The sequence below is a fragment of the Ailuropoda melanoleuca genome, chromosome 14, assembly GCF_002007445.2.
Source record: "Ailuropoda melanoleuca isolate Jingjing chromosome 14, ASM200744v2, whole genome shotgun sequence".
Taxonomy (NCBI): Eukaryota; Metazoa; Chordata; class Mammalia; order Carnivora; family Ursidae; genus Ailuropoda; species Ailuropoda melanoleuca.
Window position 1 is genome coordinate 46,587,429 of NC_048231.1, and position 24,530 is coordinate 46,611,958.

A 24,530-nucleotide genomic window follows, 5' to 3' on the forward strand; every position below is an offset into this window, starting at 1 on the left:
AGAATAATATAAAGTAACAATCTAGCTCAGGGGTTGTGGCGAGCACTAGAGCATGAATATGTTCAAAGTTCCATATGCAACCAGCTGACTGTGGGCCAGGTACTGTTCTAACCCCTTCGTGCATACTAAGCTAGTTGGCTTTCACAACTCTTTGAGGTAGGTATATATTATCTCCACTTCAAGGATGAGGAATCTGAAGCACAAAGAGGTTAAGGATATACAATTTATAAGTGGTGGTCTCATAGACATTTAACTTTAGCAAATCTAGAAACCAGGCAATAATATAACTAAATACTGCGATTAATAAAATAGTGCTAGAGTTGAACCTCTCTAGATTAGTCCACCTGAATTTATATATACAAGAAATTTTATAGAACATGCTTGTACTCTACATTTAAGTAAGACATTAAGAGGGGTGCCTGGGTGGCTCAGTCAGTTAAGCATCTGTCTGACTCTTGATCTCAGCTCAGATCTTGATCTCAGTCAGGGTCATGAATTCAAGCCCCACATCGGGCTCCATGCTGGGTGTGGAGCCCACTTAGAAAAATAATAATAAATTAGACATTAAGAATTATACTTTTAAATGAAAAATTTTTTAAAGAACACAGTACGTTAAACTGAAATTTATAATAACCAAGATGTCAGACTATAAAAGTTTAAATCAAGTGTGAAAATATTTGCCACAAATCACACATTTTGCAAAAGCAAGATTATAAATACCTGTAATAGTAATGTGTTCAAACAAATGTTATTCAAAATAACCATGTAAAAAGTTCAACTGCAACGTTCCCACAGGTGATCTACTATACTAACCAAAACAAAACAAAGCGGGATTGGTTCTTCCCTTCACCTGGACAATAACTATACCATCTCAAGGAATCTAGTGCTCTAGTGTCCCAATGACCTAGCTGAAGCCCCAACTCAACCCCATCTCAGACGGGTGGTCTTGACAGGTTACTTGAGCTCTTGGTTGGGTTTGTCAACACACCCCTTAACATAACACATTTCTTGAGTTTCCGTACATGCAGCTCCCTCTCCTTGGAATATCCGTCCCCATTCTGGTCCCCATCTTCTCCATCTTGTCAACTTCTCCTCATTCTTCAAGATACCTCAAGAGTCACCTCATTTTAAATGGGGTACCCTTTCTCTATATTCTCCAGATTCCTTTTTTTTTTCCTTTAAGATTTTATTTATTCAAGAGAGAGCAAGAGAGGGAGAGAGAGCACAGAGGGAGAGGGAGAAGCAGACTCTCTGCTGAGCAGGGAGCCCGATGCAGGACTCGATCCCAGGAACCTGAGATCATGACCTGAGCCGAAGGCAGACACTCAACCAACTAAGCCACCCAGGAATCCTCCAGATTCCTAAACACAGCTCCATCATGGCCCCTCTCATACTACACTTTAATCACCGGTCCTCCCCCTAGTCTATGAGAACCGAAAGGTCAAGGACTACATCTTTCACCTCTACAGACTGGTACCCTCTACTCTCAATACATGTCCATTCAATCAATAAATGAAATGTTGCCGAATCATGCAACTGTGCCAACTTCTGAACCACTACAACCTCATGTTACCTACTTTTAATCACAGTCTTCAGGATTGTTGTGGTATGTTACTAAGTGCTTCCATCTATAAAGCATAATTCGGTTTAATTCTTTTATTTATTGGAATCTTTCTTACAATGAAGAGAGAAGGAAGGTAGAGCTCAGAGGAGATGCAGTGGCAGACATGGGTCTTGAATTGTTTCAATTCCAAATCCATATTCTGCTCCCTTAACACAACTGCTGACAAGATCCATTTCAAATCTTTTCACTATTTTTAACTAATCCACCCCTACCTTCCCTTTGAGTAGATGATCGAGACTCCTAATTACCAAAAAGATCACAGACTATTTTACATTCCCTCTACATAGGCATAAATATCCTTTTATCATTTCATATTTTAGAAGCAATATATATTTAATCATTAAAAAACTAGATAACAAAAATGGGGGGAAAAACACTACCACCCGAAATTCTACTACCAGAATATAACTGCCAACAGAGGCTGTGTATACTCCTGTATTTTACCTATGTAGCTGTATGAAATTATTTTAACCATGAGATCTTAATATGTAAACTTTAAAATAATTTTTCTTAATTAATGAAGAGCTTTCTCATGTCATTCAATATAGAATTATATCATGGTTTTAGTAGCTTCAACATATTCCATTACATAATTAAACAATGCCCTATTCTTGGACATTTAGGTCATTTCAAACTTCTTGCCATTATGAACGTTATGAACTGTGGTGAAAATCTGCCCATTTTTACACAATTTCTATGTCTCAATACATATTTTTTTGTATCAGTAATAAACACCATTAGATGCTTGAACAATTCAGCTCAAATAGAGCTAAAAATCTAGGCTGGAATTATTCCACTGCTGTCCATTTTGGATTTTTTTCCCCTACCATCACATCCTCCATAAATTGCACAGCAGACACAGAAATCTCAAAATGAGTTCAAGTTTGCAATCATTAAATCTTAAATAGTAATTACTTTAATAATAACCATTCTCCTCCTGTTTATAAGTACATCCATAGACTAGGCGCCACAATACATTAATAATATCTAACATTTATATAGCAAAGCTCTCTCATTTTATCTTCACAACAATTCCCTATGGATGAGAAGTTAGATATTGTAGCTCTCATTTACGAAAAAGGAAACTTAATCTCAAGCGACGTCCAAAGTCATACAGCAGAACTGTGGCTCGAACTCAGCCTGACTCCATAATCTAATACTCTTCTTCTCTATAACACATCACTGGACCTCAATTAATCTTTTGGATCATTTGTAGTAGTTAGACATGTTGAAATTCTTACCTTCAGTTACTAGTAACTCATCCTGAAATTTTTCCGCAAAATCAACGTGCCGCAGAACACTATGTTCTGGAAATACTTGTTCTATAATCCCTGGTTTATGCGATAGGGCTCTGCCAATAGAGATTTTTATTCAAAAATGATTTTACATGAATTAGATTTTTCATTAGTGTATCTGGCAAATCTCACAAACAGCATGCGTAATGCATTAGTACATAGATCTCACGTCTTAAATCCTAATATAAGTAATTTTTAAAAGAAAATCTGTTTTGGAAGTTCCCTTCAAAGTTATACATGGTAGTACAGTCATCACGGTCAGTTAAATATTAACATTAAAACAAGAGCTCCCTCAAATAAGAGTAGAAAGAGTAAAATTAGATTCTTTTCAGGTCTTACAATTTCAGTATTTGTGAGAATTTGATCATATGCCAAGAACATGATATAAGTAAGAGATGTCAGAGAGAAACATTTAAATTGCCATATAACTGCATTTACCTGGCCTCTTCTAAAGAATCTCTGAGCTGAGAGAATGGAAATGTGAATTTCTCTGTAATACTCAGATGTTCACAAACAAAAGAAATCTCATTATATATACATGGCAAAGAGGAGTTCTAAAACAATGTGTTGATTTCTATAACCCAGTAGAGAGAAAGGGGGGAAAAAAACCCAAACCTGGTAATCTAATTCCTACAAATGCCAGTTTCTATATCTAAAATACTTAATTGAGAAACAAAATCAGGTTCAAAGTTGAGCTCTTTACATTGGGTCTATTCCAACATCATGTAGCAACCTATCATTCAAGTCTCTTTTTAAATGTTCCAACGATTCTCAACAGATTAAAAATAAAACAATTTCCTATATGTATCAGAACAGAACATAGCCGAGAACAAAGGGTTGGAAGAAGGAAATACTGGTATATGCATATAACCCTCCCCTACAGGGAGCGAATGGTTTCCTACTGACAGACGAAATGTTCTGAGCTTCACTGATTTTATATTCAGGCCCTGTAGGCTAGGAAACAAAATTTTATAATACAAGAACTCTGAATTCAACATACAAGAAAGTTACTTACGTTTAAATCACACCAAAATCTAAATGTCTAAATTTGACATTTTTGTGTATTAAACTACATTTAGAAGTACCAAATTTTCTAGAAGCACACGTGTTAAGCTAGCCAAGTTAAACACCCTACACATTTCTAAATACAACTTAATCCTTTCAAATAATTCACAACATTCCCAGAAATACTACAAATAAGTCAGGTGTGTTTGTACACAATACACTCTTTCTGTAGTTCTTCAATCTCTCCTAAAATCGACCTACCCTCATTAGGAAAACCGTCCTATTATGAAGTCTGAGGTGCCTATTTGCATAAAGGAGAAGAGGCACAATACATATGTTTAGAAAAAAAGGCACAATGCAAAAATGGCAGACAGGTTTCCTACATGCATTTCTTCCTCACATCATGGAGGACTGTCAGCTATATAAATTTTACCAAGGTTTCCATCCACACCGGTTTACTAATAAGTGGCTGAGCACGTTCTGTAACTTTCAAATCCCAAACTATTAAGCCTTCATTATTTCTACTGAATAGTTTCCAATATCATCTAAGATAAGTAACCTACCTTCGATACTGCTGCCTCGAAATTTCATCGCCACCAAAGAAGTATATAGTTGACAGTTCTGTTGTGGTTGTATAATTGCTCTCTCTGTCTGATGGATTATATATTACAGTAACATCCTGATGCCAAGAAAAAAAAATCAGGAGTAAATATTAAATATTTTTCTTAAGTCACTTCATTGTGAATTAACTATCATATGAGCCTAAACAGTCAACAGACACGGATGCATATGACAGCATTTCTAAGATCAGATAAAGTTATTTCCATTCCTTTATTACTTTCAAATACTTGCTTTTAGCCATAAAATACATAATTCTTAATTTAACCCAAAAATGAGTTCATATTTTTAGTGCAGAGACTTATACTTACTTTTCGTGTTTTTTCTTTGAGCACAAATTTATCTGGAAAAATCCTTAATACTTTAGGATTCAGCAAAACTTTTTTCTGAGAATCCTTAAAACCTACTGCTTTAACAAAAGCTGCCCGAGAGCCAGTGTTATGAACAGAAAAAACAATTCTACTTCCTTTGCCAGGTATTAAGTCATTCACTGTTACCATGTAACTGTCTGATAACTTTTTAACATCTTCCAAAATAAGATTACTTGTTCCTCCATATCCAGACAAAGGTATCTAAAAGGAGAAAATATATACATCCAAAATTAATTTTATGTAAGCAGAAAGCAAAAGATTAAACTATAGCCAGAAAAAAAACCCCATACAGATTTAATACCATTATTATTCTTTGCATACTTCGGTTAGTTACCTCACTTCCAATCCAGCATTATATTGAATAACTCTTAGGCCAAAAACAAATCGAAGAGTTGCAAAATTATTTACCCTCCAATATGCTGAATTATTTCATTATTATATGAGCCAAGCGTAGATGATTAAGGAATATGGTATAGATAAACTTGCTTAAGAAGTGTTTAGGGTGAAACATACAGATGTTTGTAATTTACTTTGACATGCATAAAAAAAAAGAGACAAATTGATGGGTGGTGAGATATGTGACCAAAGAAATACGACAAAACGCTAATTGTAGAATCTAAGGGGTAGGGTATGTGAGGGTTCACCATACAATTCTTCCAACTTCCCAATAATTCTCAATTTTGAAAATGAAGTGTATTGGTGAAACAAAATCTATTGTTCTATAATCCTGTTAGCTTTTGATCTACCAAACTGAGAAAGAAGTATGCCAAAGGGACCAACCAGAAGCCAGTAACTTAAACAAATCGCAGAGAACGGACCCCCTGGTAGCCAAAGTGCAGACTGGAGGCAGGCTTTAGGTGCCAACGGGTGCTGTCTCTAAGCCAGGCTCCTTCCACAGGGTTCAGCACTACCAGGAAACAAGGACTCAGGGAATAAAGTCTATAAATAAAAATGTAGGAAAATAGGTACGCTGCTGGAAAACAAACTTTCCATATCCTTTAAAATGCACTCCTTTAAGGGACACCTGGGTGGCTTAGTCGGTTAAGCATCCAACTCTTGATTTTGGCTCAGGTCATGATTTCAGGATCCTGGGATCCAGCTCCGAGCTCAGTGGGGAGTCTGCCTGAGATTCTCTCTCTCTCCTGCTCCCTCCCCCAGCTCATGCATGTGTGCTCTCTTTCTCTCTCTCTAAAATGAATAAATAGGGGTGCCCGGGTAGCTTAGTCCGTTAAGCATCTGCCTTCGGCTCAGGTCATGATCTCAGGGTCTTGGGATCGAGCCCCCAGTTAGGCTTCCTGCTGAGTGGGGAATCTGCTTCTCCCTTTCCCTCTGCTGCTCCCTCTGCTTGTACTCTCTTTCTCCATCAAATAAACAAATAAAATCTTTAAAAAAAATTTAAAAATAAAACAAAATAAAATATCTTTAAAAAATGCACTCCTTTAAAAATGATCTTTCATTCCTAATATTAAGCTGTGTTCCAGTGGCACGTGGGTGGCTCAGTTGCTTAAATGTCTGCAACCTGCTGGGACGCCTGGGTGGCTCAGTCGTTAGGCGTCTGCCTTCAGCTCAGGTCATGGATCCCAGGGTCCTGGGATCGAGCCCCGCATCGGGCTCCCTGCTCGGTGGGAAGCCTGCTTCTCCCTCTCCCACTCCCCCTGCTTGTGTTCCCTCTCTCGCTTTGTCTCTCTCTATCAAATAAATAAAATCTTAAAAAAAAAAAAAAAAGTCTGCAATCTGCTCAGATCGTGGTCTCAGGGCTATGGGATCAAGCCCTGCTCAGGCTCCCTGCTCAGAGGGGAGTCTGCTTCTCCCTCTCCCTCTGCGCTTCCCCCTGCTCATGCCCTCTCTCTCTCAAATAAATAAATAAAATCTTTTTAAAAATAAAATAAATAAAACAAAATAAATAAAATAAAATGTGTTCCAAAGAATGCCTTGCAAACTTGAAAACATCAATAGCTTGAGTTGTGTCATACACTTAAAATAACATTTTGAAAAATTAAATTTAGGGACCTCATAAATTGGTATTGGCTTGCCAAAATGAGTAAAGATTGGAAGCATTCTAAAGTGCTTCAGATCTGAAGCTCCTACAAATCCTTCCTCATTCAGAGTGACTCTTGGTAGTTTTGAAAGCCAAAACTGTTTCTAATTTCTCTTTCCACAGAAACTTCCCAGTAAATTTTATGTATGAAACTAGAAAATAATGGGAAGAGTGCACGTTTGAAAACACTCAACATAAGTATTCTTCCTGTATTTCAAAGTCTAAGGAATCGCAAATAACTGCTGAGTAAAAGGTTAAGGAATGATGAAATAAAACCTGACCGATGCTAACAGATCCAAAGATTCAAGAGGAAAAACTGCTCCGGCGCAGGGTTTCTTAACCTCGCACTACGGACACCTTGAACTACGTCATTCCTTGGGGTGGGGGCCATCCTGCACCTTGCAGGAGTTTAGCTGCACCCCTGGCTTCTACTCACTAGATGCCAGCTGCACACTTTTCCCACCTACAGTTACAACCAAATATGTGTCCACATATTGCCAAAAGTCCCCTGGAAGGTAAAATAGCCTCTGACTGAGAAGTGCTGCTCTACAGGACTGGAAAACAGAGGTGGTATGAACACCTAGAGCCTGCACAATAGATAAAAATGGGCTTTGCCGTCAGGCAGTCTGAATTTGAACCCTGGACCACTTACCGCCTTGTAAGATGCAAGATCATGGCAAGCAGCTCTCTAGGTTTGTTTCCTTATGTATGGCATGGAGACAGTGGTATTATCTCAGTTGTTCTGAAGATAAAGTGTGATAATTCATGCAGTAATGATGAAGAACAGTGCCTGACATATACTCAGCATGCACTAAATGTGTCTTTACTGCAGTCCCATAATGCTTTATGGTACACAAAGCATAACTTCACTTGTTTCTCAGAACCAAACCAGGAAGATAAATGAGTGAAGCACAAGCAAGTGGAGATTGATCCGGAGTGAGTGTGAAGAAGAGAGGCAGGGCTACTCCCAATCTCATCTAGAGTTAAGTGCTCTTTCGCCACGGTACCAGGTTCCTCATCTCCACAAACATACAGCAGTGCTGGTGGTCCAAGCCTTCTTGTGAGTTTAATAAAGCCATATTCATCTGTGTACTTCAGGTCCCCATTCAGACCTCCTCTGAGAGGACAGGCATCTACGTAGGCAGACTCCCCTAGGATCCTGGTTTGTTTTAAGAGGACATCAGCCTGAACTTCTGCTTGGTGACTGTCAAATCAAATGGTCCTGCCCTAAATCGCCAGGGAATTATTAGTTCTCCAGAAATTCTTACTTAAGAATAATCTTAACATCTTGTCTAGTCAACGTGAAACTAATGGAAATATACTCAGGATAGTCTGAAAGACACCGCCCGTCTAGTCCTCTCCACAAACTACTTGATTCTTACTTGAAACCAGACCGTCAGGATATGTGGCACTTCAGCATTGTGTCCTCATCTCACGTAGAAGGATGTTCTTCCTAGAGACGACCACTGACAGCCTTTTTTTTTTTTTTTTTAAAGTAAACCCTACCCCAACGTGGGTCTAAAACTCAGAATCCCAAGATCGAGAGCTCTACTGATGACTGAGCCAGCCAGGCACCTGACCACTTGTATCTTTAAACAATTTTGCCCACCACAGCTCATGGGGCCAAATGAAGAGCTCCACAGAGAATATGTCAAGCTTCAGCATCAAAAAAAGCTAGATTTGCCATTAAGATCTACTGTTTAAAAAACCGTTTCGGGGGTGCCTGGGTGGCTCAGTCAGTTAAGGGTCCAACTCTTGATTTCGGCTCAGGTCATGATCTCAGGGTTATGAGATCGAGCCCCATGTTGGGATTCTTTCTCCCTCTCCCTCTTCCCGTCCCCCCTCTCTGTTCACTCGCGCTCTCTCTCTCTCTCTCAAAAAAAACCAAAACAACAACAACAAAAAACCCTACCTTTTAAGCATTGCTTATATTGTAATTCATTACATTCCTTCTCTAACACTAGAAAACGGACCAACATTTTAGTTCCAGCCCCAGAGCCAACAGCTGTGTAGTTTTAAGGTATGCACTTTTACGGAGTGTGTGTTTGACCACCCTGTCCTTTCTTTTCTCAATGATTTACCACCTTTATCTCTCACTGCTCTAAATATATCTAAAGAAATGAGTTGAAATCCTTTTTAAAAATTATGTTGGGAAGAAACAAAATATAAAAAGCTCTCGTCTTTGTATCCCTAGTTCTGGAAAAGAGTCTAGTAAATGGTGTCAATAGGTATTTTGCTGAATTGAAAGAATACAATTTACTTGGAAAGTCAGTATCTTAAGCAGTTTGATCTGGTTTCACCAAAAAATGTGTTCCTATAAAGTTGGGTACATTTCAAAATTCTCAAACTGAAATGAGACTTAAAGGCATGAGAAGAGACAGTTTCCTACAGAAATACTATGGAGACTACTTTATAACACAACACTTGTACAAAGTACATTAATTACTCCCTAACTTGTTTGTGAAGCGAGGCAATCACCTATTTTGACTTTCAAAAAGCAGAGTATACATAATTTACCAATATTAAGCAAATAGTTACAACATGTAAGAAACTCCATGGGAGGAAAAAAGCAATAAAATCATCTTACCGTGAACTTAATGCCCGGTTGTGATCGAATTCCCAGTTGTTTAATTTCTAGTTTAGCCAACATACAAGATAATCGAGTAGGTGCAAATAACACAGAGATGTGAATGTCTTCTTTTGGACGCATTCTAATCTCACAGTTACTGGTTAGTCGTTCTTCTGAACCAAAAGTGTGCTGAAGCTACAATTTAAAAACAATCACCACATACAATAAAGCAGGAGCCCGAATCAAACTACAACCAACCCAAAGCTTCAAAGCTGAAGCAGCACGCTATGGTCTACACATGTAAGTGGTCTAAAGGAACATGAAACAGCACCATGTACTCTACAAACCTGAAAGCAGTCCTGGTCTTGTCCTCTAATGAGCAGTCGCAGATGCTGGGTTGTAGATATACAATCATTTCGTAAAGCTAGCTTCTGAAGCCTAGAAACAATTACACATTGTAAATGTAGTTTTCCTCTGTGGATACTGCTACAACTATAAAACCAAAGCCAATTAAAACTGACTGCAATGTTTAGAGATGGACTGGATTACATATGCCACTTATTAGCAGCCTGGAAAGGTATCTCCAACAGTCCTAAGATTCCACATTTCTGAAAACATACTCGAAACATACTCACCTTGTCAGAGAAACTCTTTGGTTTAATCATTCTCCTATTATAGCTCCTTAGCGGACCTTATTATTTATACTATACATATAAGTCTTATCTGTCTTGTAAAATAATCAAATGAAAATCCAGTTTAACAAATTCATTAAGTTGCTTAGTCAATACCGTGCTTAGTTTGAATTCGAACCTTTCATGGGAACAAGGAGTCCCAGGCACACTGCTTATATTTTTCACTCTAAGAGACTCATTTGTACAAATTAGTCTTTTAAAGAGTACATTGAATTAACCGTGCTTTTAAAAAGTTATAATATGCAAGTACAATTGACTTAGCAATAACAGCTGGCTAGTGGTAAAAAAAAAAAAAAAAATCATTCAGGGGCGCCTGGGTGGCGCAGTCGTTAAGCATCTGCCTTCGGCTCAGGGCGTGATCCCAGTGTTCTGGGATCGAGCCCCACATCAGGCTCTTCCGCTGGGAGCCTGCTTCTTCCTCTCCCACTCCCCCTGCTTGTGTTCCCTCTCTCGCTGGCTGTCTCTATCTCTGTCAAATAAATAAATAAAATCTTAAAAAAAAAATCATTCAATCTTTGAAAATATATGAATCCTCTCTTCATTGGGAGAATAGAAAATCATGAGCAAATCTCCATTTTATTCAAATTTTGAATATTGGCAGTTACATTATTTAGACTGTGGTCTATGTCTTGTACAACTGGGGATAAAGGAGAAAGGTTGCTGAGCTTAACCTCAGAATAAAATCTAAGACCTTCCACTATCAGATACCCGAGAAAAGCATTCACAGGAACACTGACTGAGAAAGATTTACTGAAAAACAGAATTCCTTAAAAGCTTTTACATCTTATCTATTTTTAAAGAAATGTGGTTATCATTTTCAAGCAGTAGAGTTATCAATTTGGGGGGGTTCAGTTTCTAGTTCTAAAAAGGAACTATACAAAATAAAAAGGGTTAACTTCTTTATTATATAGGGTCCACACAAATTAATAAGAAAAAAATACTAAACCCTAACCAACAAATAGCCAAAGTCCATACGCACACGTATGCGAGAAAAACCTGAATGAATGAATGAATGAAAATATGGGAAAATGAAGAACTTCAAAAATCCAAAAACATTGGAATAAACACTGTGTTTATTTATTTATTTATTATGTTATGTTAGTCACCATACAGTACTTTAGTTTTTGATGTAGTGTTCCATGATTCATTGTTTGCGTATAACACCCAGTGCTCATTGTAATATGTGTCTTCCTTAATACCCGTCACCTGGCTAACCCATCCCTCCATCCCCCTCCCCTCTGAAACCCTCAATCTGTTTCCTGGAGTCCATAGTCTTTCACGGTTCCTCTCCCCCTCTGATTTCCCCCCTTCAGTTTCCCCTTCCTTCTCCTAATGTCCTCCATGCTATTTCTTATGTTCCATATATAAGTGAAACCATATGATAATTGTCTTTCTCTGCTTGACTTATTTCACTTAGCCTAATGCTCTCCAGGTCCATCCATTTCGATGCAAATGGTGGGTATTCATCCCTTCTGATGGTTGAGTAATACTCCACACTATATATATGGACCACATCTTTATCCATTCTAGTCTGTTGAAGGGCATCTCAGCTCCTTCCACAGTTTGGCTATTGTGGACATTGCTGCTACGAACATTGGGGTGCATGTGCCCCTTCTTTTCACTACATCTGTATCTTTGGGGTAAATACCCAGTAGTGCAATTGCTCGGTCATAGAGTAGCTCTATTTTTAACTTTTTGAGGAACCTCCACATTGTTTTCCAAAGTGGCTGTACCAACCTGCATTCCCACCAACAGTGTAAGAAGGTTCCCCTCTCTCCACATCCTCTCCAACATTTGTTGTTTCCTGCCTTGTTAATTTTTGCCATTCTAACTGGCATAAGGTGGTATCTCAAGGTGGTTTTGATTTGAATTTCCCTGATGGCTAATGATGCTGAACATTTTTTCATGTGTCTGTTGGCCATTCATATGTCTTCTTTAGAGAAGTGTCTGTTCATGTCTTCTGCCCTGAAATACCACTTTAGACCACTTTATCCTTACAAAATACAATTTTAATTCATTAATTATCATTTCTATCTATAATTGAGGCAAAACCCATTACTCAATAAGAACACCGCACCCCCCCCCACTATATATGATTTTTTTCCTCTTTACTCTAACCTCTCCCAGCACTTAGTGGGTCACAGCCTCTGACTGCTTCGTAGGACATTTCTAATGGACAGAAAATAGGAAGATCTCTTTCTAAGCAGACAGAACACCACTTTATCATAAACTCTGCTGCAACATCCTTACAAAGGAGTAGCACAAGATACTTGGAGTGGAAAAAATCATTCTATGCAAGACACTACAATGGAGATAAGGGGACTACAGAAACGCAAGTCCATAGTTTAGCTAGGCAGGCACTGCACCACATACTATACATACATTAGCATGCTTCTTATGGAGCTATTGCCTTCAGCAAGCCAACTTTTAGCCATCACGTGGTGTAACATCCAAGGACTAAGGTAGTGTCCTTCTCACATGACTGGCAAGCTCCTCCAGGCTCAGTTAAGACACCTAGCCAACTATAATAAACAGGGAACATGATAGCTCTTCAGGTCAATTCCCTGTGCAGGCATGGGGCTTACACTTACATCTGTTGGACTAGAAGGCAGTCCATGAATCTCCACGAGGAAGGGAAGTCAAGAAATAAAGAAGGACAGCCTGAAGTTCCTTCACTCAGGTGAGGGTCAGGGAAAAAATGCCAGTGACAAGTCCAGAAGTATGCACAAGACAGTGCCCCCATTTTCAACTTAACTAATGTAATTTATTTTTTAAAAAAAGTTTAGCACACATTAATTTTGTTTCAGATGAGTTGTAAGATTTTAGGATGTTATGGCATCTGGAGCAGCTAGATTTTAAGAGCAGCCATTTCTACCATACTGATCATTCGCTGCAAATTTTATCACAAGGCGGGGAATTCTGTCAGGAACAACACAAGGTTGATGATGACTCTTACTGAGCTTTCTTCTGCCTTTGATTAAAGGAAAGAGCAATAATAGAGTAAGCTGTGTATCAATGGAGACACTCAAGAACTGATGCTTGCCAGAGTCTGCTCTAATAATGACTATGGTTGCCAGGGCATACTGGAGAGTGAATTTTCTCTTCCTTTTACTTAGACACCAATGGCTGATCTGAACAGCTAAGTTATTTTGGCCACCTTCCATAACACAGAACTTCAAGGTCTCAATCACTATTTGTACATATATTGGAGCAGACCACAAATTAATGTTTCAAGGAAAAATCTGGCATACAGGACATTGTTCAGGTTCAACTATACAGAACTGGAAAAATCCTCTATACAGGAACATGCCCTTGTTCAGCCCTTCCTTTCAATGTGTATTCCATCTTAACTGGCTACAAAAAGCATATGACATGACCAACAAAAGGAGTTACTAAAGAGGGCACAATACCTCAAACCCCCTGCCATTCAGGATTTTTTAAAGGTCTAGCTGAGGGAATCTTTACTGAGAGCTGCTTAAAGACACACAGCCCACCCTTCTTCTAGGGGCCTAAGCTGTCTCAAACAAGCCAGCACATGCTTTAGTACCCAAAAAACACCGTTAGCTGAGTGTTCACATGTGACGTGTCCAGACTGGACTGAGTACCTCAAAGGGGGAGCATCCTGGAGAGGGGTATTTACTGTGACGTTGTTTTACTTTGAGACTCACTATATTGTATGGATTTCTCTTTAAAAGGACCCTGGAAGAAACACCTTCCTAAAGTCTGTAGCAGGAACAGCTATACTCTCTCACACAGTAACTGGTTTGTTTTTAACCTTTGAACACTGTGACTTGTTTCAGGATGATGGGGGAAGAGTCAGAACCAAGACCCACATCAAGGCAAGTGTACAGGGTCTGCAGGTGAGCCTTTGGGCACTACCGTTACGGTGACCATGTCTTATTTCCCCCCAGCAGTCAGCCCTCAACTGTTTTTATCTTCCTGTGTCTTTTTGAAAACTGCTTTTGGAACACGACAAGGTACATATGACTACATGGATGCTTAACAGATGTACGAACTTATAAAGTAGGGAGGTTCAATTTGATGCTTTCTGCACTGACAAAGCTATAATTTTAAAGAAATACCTATGGTACAGATTCAGCCAGACGTTTCTTATCTCTCAGGTGCCACAGAAATGTATGGGTAAAACACTTAGGTCAAACACGAAAATGCAAAATAGGAAAGAGGAAACACTGAAGTTTAGTAATTACTAGGTTATGAATTAGTGATATGTGAGGTTGGTAAGAGAAATTTTAGCTATGTTGCTAAGCTTATGAAAGGAGAAATATTTTACCATACTATATATTATATGCCAATTTATTAAGAGTTCACATTCAAAATGTATAAATCGAAGTACACATAAAAATAAGATTCAAGGGGCGCCTGGGTGGCACAGCGGTTAAGCGTCTGCCTTCAGCTCAGGGCGTGATCCCGGCGTTACGGGATCGAGCCCCACATCAGGCTCCTCTGCTATGAGCCTGCTTCTTCNCTCTATTAAAGACTCCTTATACTCAAGTACAAAGTATTTACCAACTGCTTTGTAAACTCCTCACGCTGAATGCAAGGTGTCCGATTATTTTTTCTTCCTACCTTTCAACAGGGCTTTCCAGAGAGAACAAAGAAACTCTGAATCGCTTAAATTTGGTAATCAGCAGCGAAAATAGCTTAAGAAAACTGAAACTTAATTTTTTGAATTGCAGAGGTGAAAATTCTAATTAAAACATTCTGAATTAATGATAGGAAGAGTAAGGAATATAAGACAGCTTTATTTCAACTCCAAAAACATTAACGTGGTCCTAATTATCACAGTAGAGACTAACACTAGGTAATGTCAGCAGAATCTTCGTGTGCAGAGGCTGCTACATGCATACTTACTGCGTTCTACCAAGAGGAACACCCCCCCAGGCCAGAAACTGCTTGTTGGACAAAATCGACGGAACATCTGAGCAGCAAGAGCCAGGCGTCAGAGGTTTATTTCCTGAAGAAACTACTTCACCTTTTAACACCACTTCATACTGAGGTCCAAACGGCTGCACGAATATTTTTAAGATCCTAACAAAGAAAACCATCTAAGGTGAATGTCCAGAATTCAATTTTATTGGCATCTATTCCCCACAGGCTTCCTTTGTCCCAAGAGACGGAACTGGGTGCTGGGGTTACAATGACATTCCCACCCCTAGAGCGTGTATTACAGAGAAGAATACATCAAGGAGACAGTCACAATACCATCTACATAACAGGAGAGGGGAAGTTCACGGGGCCACAGGAGTATTACCAACTACTGTTTATGAGGAGTTTGGGAGGAGCTGAGGAAAGTTCCTAGATGAAAGAGTTAACCAGTGAAGTTGCGGGCACGCACTCCAGGCACAAGTATTCACGTCTGTGCAGGCCGGCTCTTTTCCGCCAGGTCACAGGAGCAGACAGAGTGCACTAAGGCATTCTGTAACCCAGGTGGAGGGCAGGCCACGTGTGTCTCAGGACAACATGCTCTGTTTACGAATCACAATGCTGCTCTGACCACTATCCGGTAATATTCACGTATGATTTGGGCACCAAAATGTCACAAACCTGGAGAAGGGGCGGGGTGGGGTTGGGGGTGGGTAAGCATCTTAAACTAACAACCACTGGCAATGGTTTCCTTGGAGAGCAAGGAAAGGTTACTGAGAAACATCAAGACCGACATTTTATTATTTACTTTTGTCAGAATATACTTGAAAATAGTAATTACTTAATTTCTAGTCAGCTGGTTATAAAAGAGTTTTAGTAAACAAAAAGAAGAAAATCTGAGGCAAAAAAAGGTTAAACAGAGCTTAATTATCTATTAGGTGAGATAAAACATGTACTCTATCATTCTGGCTGTGGACTGAAGCAGATTGGCTGTTTTGAGAGAAGAGTAAAAACTTGTCATTATAAATAATTTTATATTACCTTTCCTCACAGGCTTTGGGGTCCTTTGGAGTAAATGTAACTATAACTTCGTGTTCTTCTCCAGGTTTAAGGAACAGATTCTCTGGGTCCACTGAAAAGTGACTTCCTTGATCTGGGATCTAAATATTTATACAATTATAACTAAATGCCGACTGAGGCAAATATGGTTTTTACTCAGTTACTCTCATTTTTTCATTTACTCTGATAGGTTATTTTTCCCTTCTGCCTTCTCTGTCACTGCCCCGCCTTGCCTTATTCTCTTGGAGAGGGCACTTCCTCTTCCGTAACAAACTTCATCTCCCATCCCATGACATCCCATGATATCCCATGACGTCCCATGACATTCCTGTCACTAATCCCCTCTTGCTCACCCACATGTCTCGGAAATAACGTCTACATATGTGATCACTCTCCTCCACTTCCACCTACCCACAGGATAACACACACATTTTTCAGGAACTAATCTGGAACTTGGTTCTTACATATGAAGCATCAGATGTCAAAATTAAAGTGCCCTGCCATCTATTCCATACTAGTGTAACCCCCAGCTTTTAAAGCACTCACATAGGTTCTTCTTTTCGATCCCCATGGCACTCTGCCAAGGTTGGCAGCTGAGCAACCTTCAGTACGTGAGGAGATACTCAGCCTCACAGTCTGAGGAAATACTATGTCATAGCATTCTGACACAAATTCTTACCTTGATATCTAAGTAAACGTTAATATTCCCAGCATTTTTCAAAGGTAAGTGCTGCTTTGTTGAGGAAGCCATACTGGCAAACAAGTGCATAGTCTAGAGGATGGGGTAAAACCGACACTTTAAGCAATGTCACAATTAGAATGAAATCAACGTGAACATGAAATCATGGCAAAAAGAAGAGTTTAGGGTACCTGTAAGTCTTTTGGAGCATGTATCCTAGCTATTCCTGTTCTTGCTTGAAGACCAATACTTTTAATGACTGGTGTAGGGTTTGGGCTATCAACTTCTATATCGATTCTTGCCAAGAACTCTTCTGCTGAGTCTAAAATCTCTATAAAAGTTCATTCTTTTAGTTCGGAGACCAGAGAGTTATTTAATTCTAAATGCCTCATGTGGTCCAACACTATGTCCTCAGAGGTCACAAGAAATTCTAAGCAAGAGGACCTTTTAAAGAATTCAAAGAGGAATAGAAATGCGTGGAGGGGAAAGGAGAAAAGAAAGAAAACATCCAACTGGTAGATGTGATAAAAATCAGTGAACAGAAAAGATCCCAAAAAGTTTTCAGTGGTACTCGCTGGGGTTACCCATACATGGGTTTGACCCAAAACAGCATGCATGTTCTTTGCCCCATTTAAAAAAAACATAAAATATTTGACAAATTACTCAAAGTATTCACATTTACTGATGAAGGAAATATGCCTTAACTTTGTGGTTTATTTAGCTACAGAGTAAAGCAATTCCCAAAAAACATACACATGATACCTGAAGAAGTGATCCGTTTCTTTGGACTATGGAAAAGAACCCAAATGATCAGAAATTCTGGATCCTGTAAAATAAAATAAAATAAAATAAATTTACACTAGCATTAAGGTTTAAGTCTTAATGAAAGATAAGCTGTTTGGAAACTTAACTTCCTCTTTAATTCGAAGCCAGTGCTTCAACCCCCCCAGCTTACCTGTCCATCATAACTGGCAGGCATCATGTGGTTGACCACAGAAGGAGCTGCCAGCTGAGCAATCACGTCGACATATGGAGCTGTTTTCAGAGAAGCATGGATGGGTGCCTTGGAAAATGTGAAGCAGCGCCAGGCTACGGCGTTCTGTTCAGAAATAGAAGAATCCGTTTCAATGAAGCCAATAGTACAATGTTTGGTGTGATGTTAAATTTGTTGACAGAATCCTTAACAAAAAAATTTACTGCCGTAAGAAAAATTAATCACGGATGATATCAGGAGTGTCTACCATTCCCAATCAATGTGCTCTGTAAAGTTTCTTACTGTATGTTAGTACTTACAGCATTAATAACAAGTCTGATTGGCACAGTGGCATGAGTCTTGTTTATCAATTTTAATGGCAGAGATTTCCAGCCACCATAAGTCAAGTCGCCAAAATCAAGAACATCTTTCTTTTCTGTTTCTACCTAATTACGAAAGAAAAGACTGATTTCTAAAAAGCAATATATCAACAAATACCACAGCTTATATTCATATCACTGTTCTTTACAGCCACAAATAATCAGCATTAAATGTAAACTTACCTAAGCTTCCCTAGGCCATTTATAACTGCTATTTTCTACAAAAATAAATGTTAAATTCTTTTTTTGAGGTAGTCTATGTATCCAAATATAAACTATACAATAAAGCAATTCATTTGTTGTTGCTACTTTGAAAAGACTGTTAGATCTTAAGACAAACTGACAATAAGCTTCCCTTCAACGAGCTATGAGTTCTATTATTATACAATTTTAGCTTCTCAATTCCCTTCAAAATATATGTTGGCATTTTCAGATTTAGTCCAAATTTCTGACAAAACTGAAAATGTTTAAAAGGATATCAAAATAGACATATCAAAAGTTTAAAATGAGTGCCTGTCATCATGACAGATGACTTCTTTAAACACTGGAGAACAACCCAACATAGACCCCTCACACCCACACATACAGAAATGTTGGATAATATTTAAAATACACATAAATTTCTTTAGCCTGGTCAAATATAAAGGGAAATAAAAAACAGACTTGCAAATGGGAGCTGACTTCCATGGTGGTCCATGAAGGTCTGGGATCAACCCACTCCCAAGGCAGTTGAGCTTCAACACCCTCCTGAGAACAGAAGGTAGGACTCTGAGCTTGTTGTGGGCAGGGTGAGGCTGGAATGTAATTTGAACTTCCTGCATCAAATGCAGAAATTCAAAGAAGTGCCTTTTTAAGAAAAGGGACCTGGAAAAATTCTGTTTACATGTCTGAGGCCAGGAGACGATAACGGGGAAGTTTGTCCAGAGATGGGTAGATGTTAGAAGATCATTTGTAGGAAAGAAAAGCCCAGGCCTACACCACAGTAGGCATGGGAGCTCTAAGCTGAAAAATCACTGAAACCTTTAGTGCCCCCAGCATTTATACAGAGTCCTCTCCCTGGACATTTTGAAAAACCAGGACACATGGGATTTCTATGGCAAAGAGCAGCCTCCATGACGTGAACTCACATTTAAAAAATTTAACTTTAAATTATCAGGGATGCCTGGGTGGCTCAGTCGGTTAAGCATCTGCCTTCAGCTAAGGTCATGATCCCAGGGTCCCAGGATCAAGCCCTGCATCAGGCTCCCTGCTCAGCGAGGAGCCTGCTGCCCCCCTGCTTGTGCTCTCTTTCTCTCTCTGACAAATAAATAAAATCTTTAATAAATAAATAAATAAAATTAAAAATTTAAATTATCAATTCAAAAATTAGAAACCACATGAAGAAAATAATCAGGAAGACTAGCAAAACTAGCAGAAGAATCAGCACCTGAAAAACTAGAAATAATCTAGATTAACTATAAAATAAGTACATTTTAAATACAGATAATAGAGGGGCGCCTGGGTGGCTCAGTCGTTAAGTGTCTGCCTTTGGCTCAGGGCGTGATCCCGGTGTTCTGGGATCGAGCCCCGCATCAGGCTCCTCCGCTGGGAAGCCTGCTTCTTCCTCTCCCACTCCCCCTGCTTGTGTTCCCTCTCTCACTGGCTATCTCTCTCTCTGTCAAATAAATAAATAAAATCTTTAAATAAATAAATAAATAAATAAATACAGATAATAGAGTCTGTGAAAAAGGTAAAAATAGAAGATTCAAGAAACAATGAGCAAAAAAAAATGTATAAATAGCTTGATCAATCTGTTAAAAAAAAGTTCAATGTTGGAGTTTTAAAACATTTGGGACTAAAGTATTAGTCAAAGATATTACAGAAGGAAAAGATCAACGTTAAAATGACTGTAGCTTTTTGAGTTGTTTGGGCTAGAACAGAGCTCTTGATTAATTTTATACCTGAGTAACCAATCTGAATAAAAAGGGAATAAAAATGTGTAACTTCCAAACTAATACAAAAGAAGGATGAAAGAGAATTGTTACTTTAAAAAGGAACGATTTCACTTAGAAGATAAAATGATCTTCAGTCTAAACGCACATAACAAAAGAGCTCAGAGTACCCAAGACAAAAATCAAAAGAGGAACTATAAGGAAAAAGAGACAAATCCAAAGACACCTCCCTGAGGCCAAAAGACTAGAACCACATAGTAATAAATGAGAGCTAAAGGATATGTGAAAGAATTCTGCACTCAAGAGAAAGAAGAGCCATTCTTTTCAAGCACACAAGGAACATTAACATAAATTGAGCACATACCACGGTATGGAATCTCTCTCCTTCCCCCCCAACTCATATTCTGACTCTAGTGTGGAGTACACAATGGGAAGAGGCAGCTGAAACATTCCCAACACGTTTGGAAACTATAAATGTACTTCAGGGGCGCTTGGGTGGCTCAGTTGGTTAATCCTCCAACTCTTGGTTTCGGCTCAGGTCAAGATCTCAGGGTCATGAGATCAAGCCCCACATCAGACTCCGCATTCAGCAGAGTCTGCCTGAGATTCTCTCCCTCTTCTTCTACCCCTCCCCCCACTCATGCACATACTCTCTCAAAATAAAAATAAAATCTCAAAAAAAAAAAAAACCCAAAGAAACTGTAAATATACTTTAAAATGCCTAACAATCCCCAATTTCCCCAAGAGATGATCCAAAGTCTTCTATGGCCAGACTTAATGCATAAATTTTTAACAATATGGATGAAATAGCTAACTGACTATAATCACTGGTCTTGGTACACATATATGTAATATAATATTTCAAAAAACCATCTACATTTAGAAATATTGCTATTTCCACTTTCTATTTGAATCAATAGTTCAACAACTATTACTTGAGCCCCTACTATGTGCCAAGCACTATTCTGGAAACGAACAAGAGACACATGTTCTGCCCCCCAAAGAGCTTACACTCTAGTGGGGGCAAGAAGGATCAGACAATAAACAGGTAAATATTTAGTACGTCACTGCTGAAAATGCTAAGCAGAAAAGTAAACTAAGTGAAAAGGAAGTGGGCGTGGGAGATGAGGAGACAGGTAGGGACTGCCACTTTATCAACAGTGTGAGGTGACATCTGGACAAAGTGACATATGGTATGCAGTGTGTGGAAGAAGTACCCCAGGGAGAAAACAATTGTATTCAAACTCTGGCAAAACTGTCAACACTGGTGGCTTCTTCATCACTAGAGACACTGTCTGAGCTGTCTTCCAGCACCCAAGAAGCTTAGTCTTCATTTCCATTCAACCGAACATCAAAATGCTTTTTAAATCCATATGTGATATGGTCACTGAACATTATTCCAAGCTGAAACACTCATTCATGTAATATAGGGCAGCTGTTCTTATTTTCCCTATATTCATACATTCAAGATTTCCCCTACCTAACCGCTTACTGTACTGTTTCTTAAAGTATTTTTAAAAGGCTAATATGTGGCACCTGGCTGGTTCAGTCAGTGGAGCACACAACTCTTGATCTCGGGGGTTGTAAGTCTGAGCCCCACATGGGTATAGAGATTACCTAAATAAACAAATCTTTAAAAAAATAAATAATTAAAAAATTTAAAAAGGCTAATATATAACATCCAACATTTACATACAGCACCAGGGATAATCACTGATCTGGTTCCATTTCTTAGTCTCCCTTAAGATAAACAACCCAGTATGTCTAGTGACTGGGACATCCCAAACTAACACCCACATCTAGCAAGTATATCTGTGTTTCTATAAAATAACAGAAATAATTTTAAGTTCTAAAATAAGAAGATATTAAGAACCAACGGGTAGCCTGAAAGTAACTTTGTGGCATATTTAACCACATATTCATTTTTCCTAAGTACGAAGGTTAAACAGCCTTCCTTCAAATGCCAGGCATGACAAAGACCTGCTTACAAGTAGTTACCTCAATCACAGGGGTCTCAGCAACAGCCGTGAGAATGACTCTGCTTGCCAGGGCTTCTGCTTGTGCTATGGTATCAGCATCTGCTGAAAATGGCCAAGAAGCAACACTGAATATACATCTGAAAATCCCGGGATCAGATGGTATGAAAAGTACTTTTATCTCTTCTGTGGCATGAGGTCTTATGATGACTTTATTCTTGAAGACTAGACAAGGATATGCCGAAAGATCCACCTTAAAAAAAAAAAAAAAAAAAAGAGCCACACAGTTCATTAAGAAATGGCTTCACTAGGAAAATCAAGAATTAGGATCAACTGGTTTAAGATCCCTTTCTTCCCAAACTATCAAATCCAAAAATTTCTCTTCCAAAATATCCAAGTCTTATAACTCATTATCTGTAAAGTACAATTAGCCAAAATTATGAAGACTTACGAAGCTAAGTTGAACGTGTGCTCCCTGGGCTGTTTTAAAGTAAACATAGCTATCTACACCCTCACTTCCACTCAAAGAGCCCCTGGTACCCCACACATTGTTCAGGACTGGTTTTTGTGGCTGTACAATCAGGGGGCTTAGACTGACCTTCAAGGTCCTAATCAGGCCTCCAAGTGCATGATTATGACTCACTTCAAACCCTCCCTCCTCACTGTACACAAGGGCATTCTTTTCTACTCCTGCGTCCAGAAGGAACACTACTTCCTAAGTGCCCCTAAAAGGGCCTCCAAGCTCATCTCTCACCCTTAATGCTTTCCACCAATCACATACTTTCCATCTAACCTCAGGATCAGAGAGGAAAGGCTCAGAAAAGGGAGGAGGGAGACCAGACACAATCTTATTTTCCCAGGTAAACAGGGTTATTACCAGGAAGTAAGAGGGAAAGTAAATTCATCCACCAACGCTCGTCTGCGAGCAGCAGTTGCAAAACCAGGACATAGCAAACTAAGAGTTGCTGACCATACTACCCACCCTCCCTGCTCACTCAGGGGCACACAGGTCACTGTAATCGTGAGAGCAGATTCAGAATAGTGTACTTCAGCACCTCTAGCTGATCACGTGAGACGCTCTTGCTGTAAGAGTTAATGTTAAAACTGTAAGATCATGTAAGAACGTGATCAGGTAAATTAGTCAAAAAGACTCCCCTTACTGAAGGGGAGTAACTTTTTGATAAATGACAGCAACTTATATTCAATCACATTTAACAAAACAAAAGCAGAAATCAGACCTTTCAGTGGTTTAAATAGCACTAAATGCGCATTTTCATGGTTTGATGAATAACAAAATATAATGATAAATAACTGATAAAAAATGAGAAACAAATTCAGACTTCAATTCTTTCACTGGACATACTACAACAAAAGGGGGGGGCTAAGAAAAAGACACAATGTTATTCTTTCATATACCACTGCAATGATTCTGTGCAAGTTGGGGGGACAGACTCCCCTGTATAAAAGGAAGTACTAGAGAGAGATCCAGCATTAATCATCACGCAACTGCTAAGTCAAATGACAAAGACACAGAAAGCTTACCTTTTCACCATTAACATTAATGGTGAGAACCCCAATGCTGACCTGTAGCCAGCGGTCAGTTGGATTAAGTACACTAAGGAAGGTCTGTGAAGCAATGCCAACGCAGCAAGCATGAGGAAACTTCAATTCCTCAGGTACTCTTACCTTCCCTGGGTAAAGATAAAGTATGGTCAAATGCAAGGTATATTAAACACCTGAGTAAAAGCACAATTGGTTAAATGGAAATTTTTATAGACTACCTGTTGATACCCAAGAGCTACGGTATGAAGTGCCCGGCATCTTAAGGAATCCTTGACATCGTATAAGCCTCAGCACAGGCCAATAATTTTTTCCTGTTGTATCCAACCCAGGAAGAACAAGTGCAACTGATCAAACCCACAGTCTGCAGCTAATCAATTCTTCAATGTTATTGCCTATTAGTAATCTCTTCCTTTCTTCTACCACAAATATAAGCCACTACCTAACCTAATAAGAAACTTACAGAGGGCTCTAACTTTCAGGGTTTGCACATCTACCCAGAATTTTAATAAGACCAATCTTCTCGCCAACCTTATGCAGTAACTTTGGAATTTCCTCAAGAAGAAAAAGAGGGTAGAGAAGACAGCATGCCAGCGGTCGTGTGCACTGTGTCAGGGAAAGCATAGCACCCAGCAGTGGCTGTCTCTAGCAAAAGAATATGGGGGCAGTTCAACCACTGCAGACAAGGGTAGAAGGGTGCTGTCTCTCACAACTGTTATCCCCCAAAAGACTTTAAAAAGTGGAAGGAGACTCACTCCTCCAGGGAGCCAATTCTAAACTGGGCGGTTCCTAGTTGAAAGAATAACAGAAGTCTAAATGCTGAGTACAGGAGAGACAGGAAGACAAAGGCATTGGGGAGTTTCACCTGCATGAGTG

At 39.1% G+C, this 24,530-nt stretch overlaps 1 protein-coding gene across 2 annotated transcripts in view; it reads right to left on the bottom strand.

Moving 5' to 3' along the window:
* The window catches only part of CEP192 (centrosomal protein 192), a 135,178-nt gene that overhangs the window by 26,862 nt on the left and 83,786 nt on the right, over positions 1 to 24,530 (bottom strand). For both annotated transcript variants that reach the window (XM_011229453.3, XM_019803391.2), the window contains exons 21-34: positions 23,637 to 23,785; positions 22,117 to 22,347; positions 18,128 to 18,253; positions 17,790 to 17,933; positions 17,597 to 17,660; positions 17,026 to 17,165; positions 16,835 to 16,927; positions 16,138 to 16,256; positions 15,085 to 15,261; positions 9,868 to 9,958; positions 9,539 to 9,715; positions 4,854 to 5,114; positions 4,488 to 4,603; positions 2,866 to 2,975 (exon numbers count right to left, since the gene is read on the bottom strand). In XM_011229453.3, coding sequence (XP_011227755.1) covers positions 2,866 to 2,975; positions 4,488 to 4,603; positions 4,854 to 5,114; positions 9,539 to 9,715; positions 9,868 to 9,958; positions 15,085 to 15,261; positions 16,138 to 16,256; positions 16,835 to 16,927; positions 17,026 to 17,165; positions 17,597 to 17,660; positions 17,790 to 17,933; positions 18,128 to 18,253; positions 22,117 to 22,347; positions 23,637 to 23,785 — 1,998 coding nt within the window. The remainder of the gene's footprint in view (positions 1 to 2,865; positions 2,976 to 4,487; positions 4,604 to 4,853; positions 5,115 to 9,538; positions 9,716 to 9,867; positions 9,959 to 15,084; positions 15,262 to 16,137; positions 16,257 to 16,834; positions 16,928 to 17,025; positions 17,166 to 17,596; positions 17,661 to 17,789; positions 17,934 to 18,127; positions 18,254 to 22,116; positions 22,348 to 23,636; positions 23,786 to 24,530) is intronic.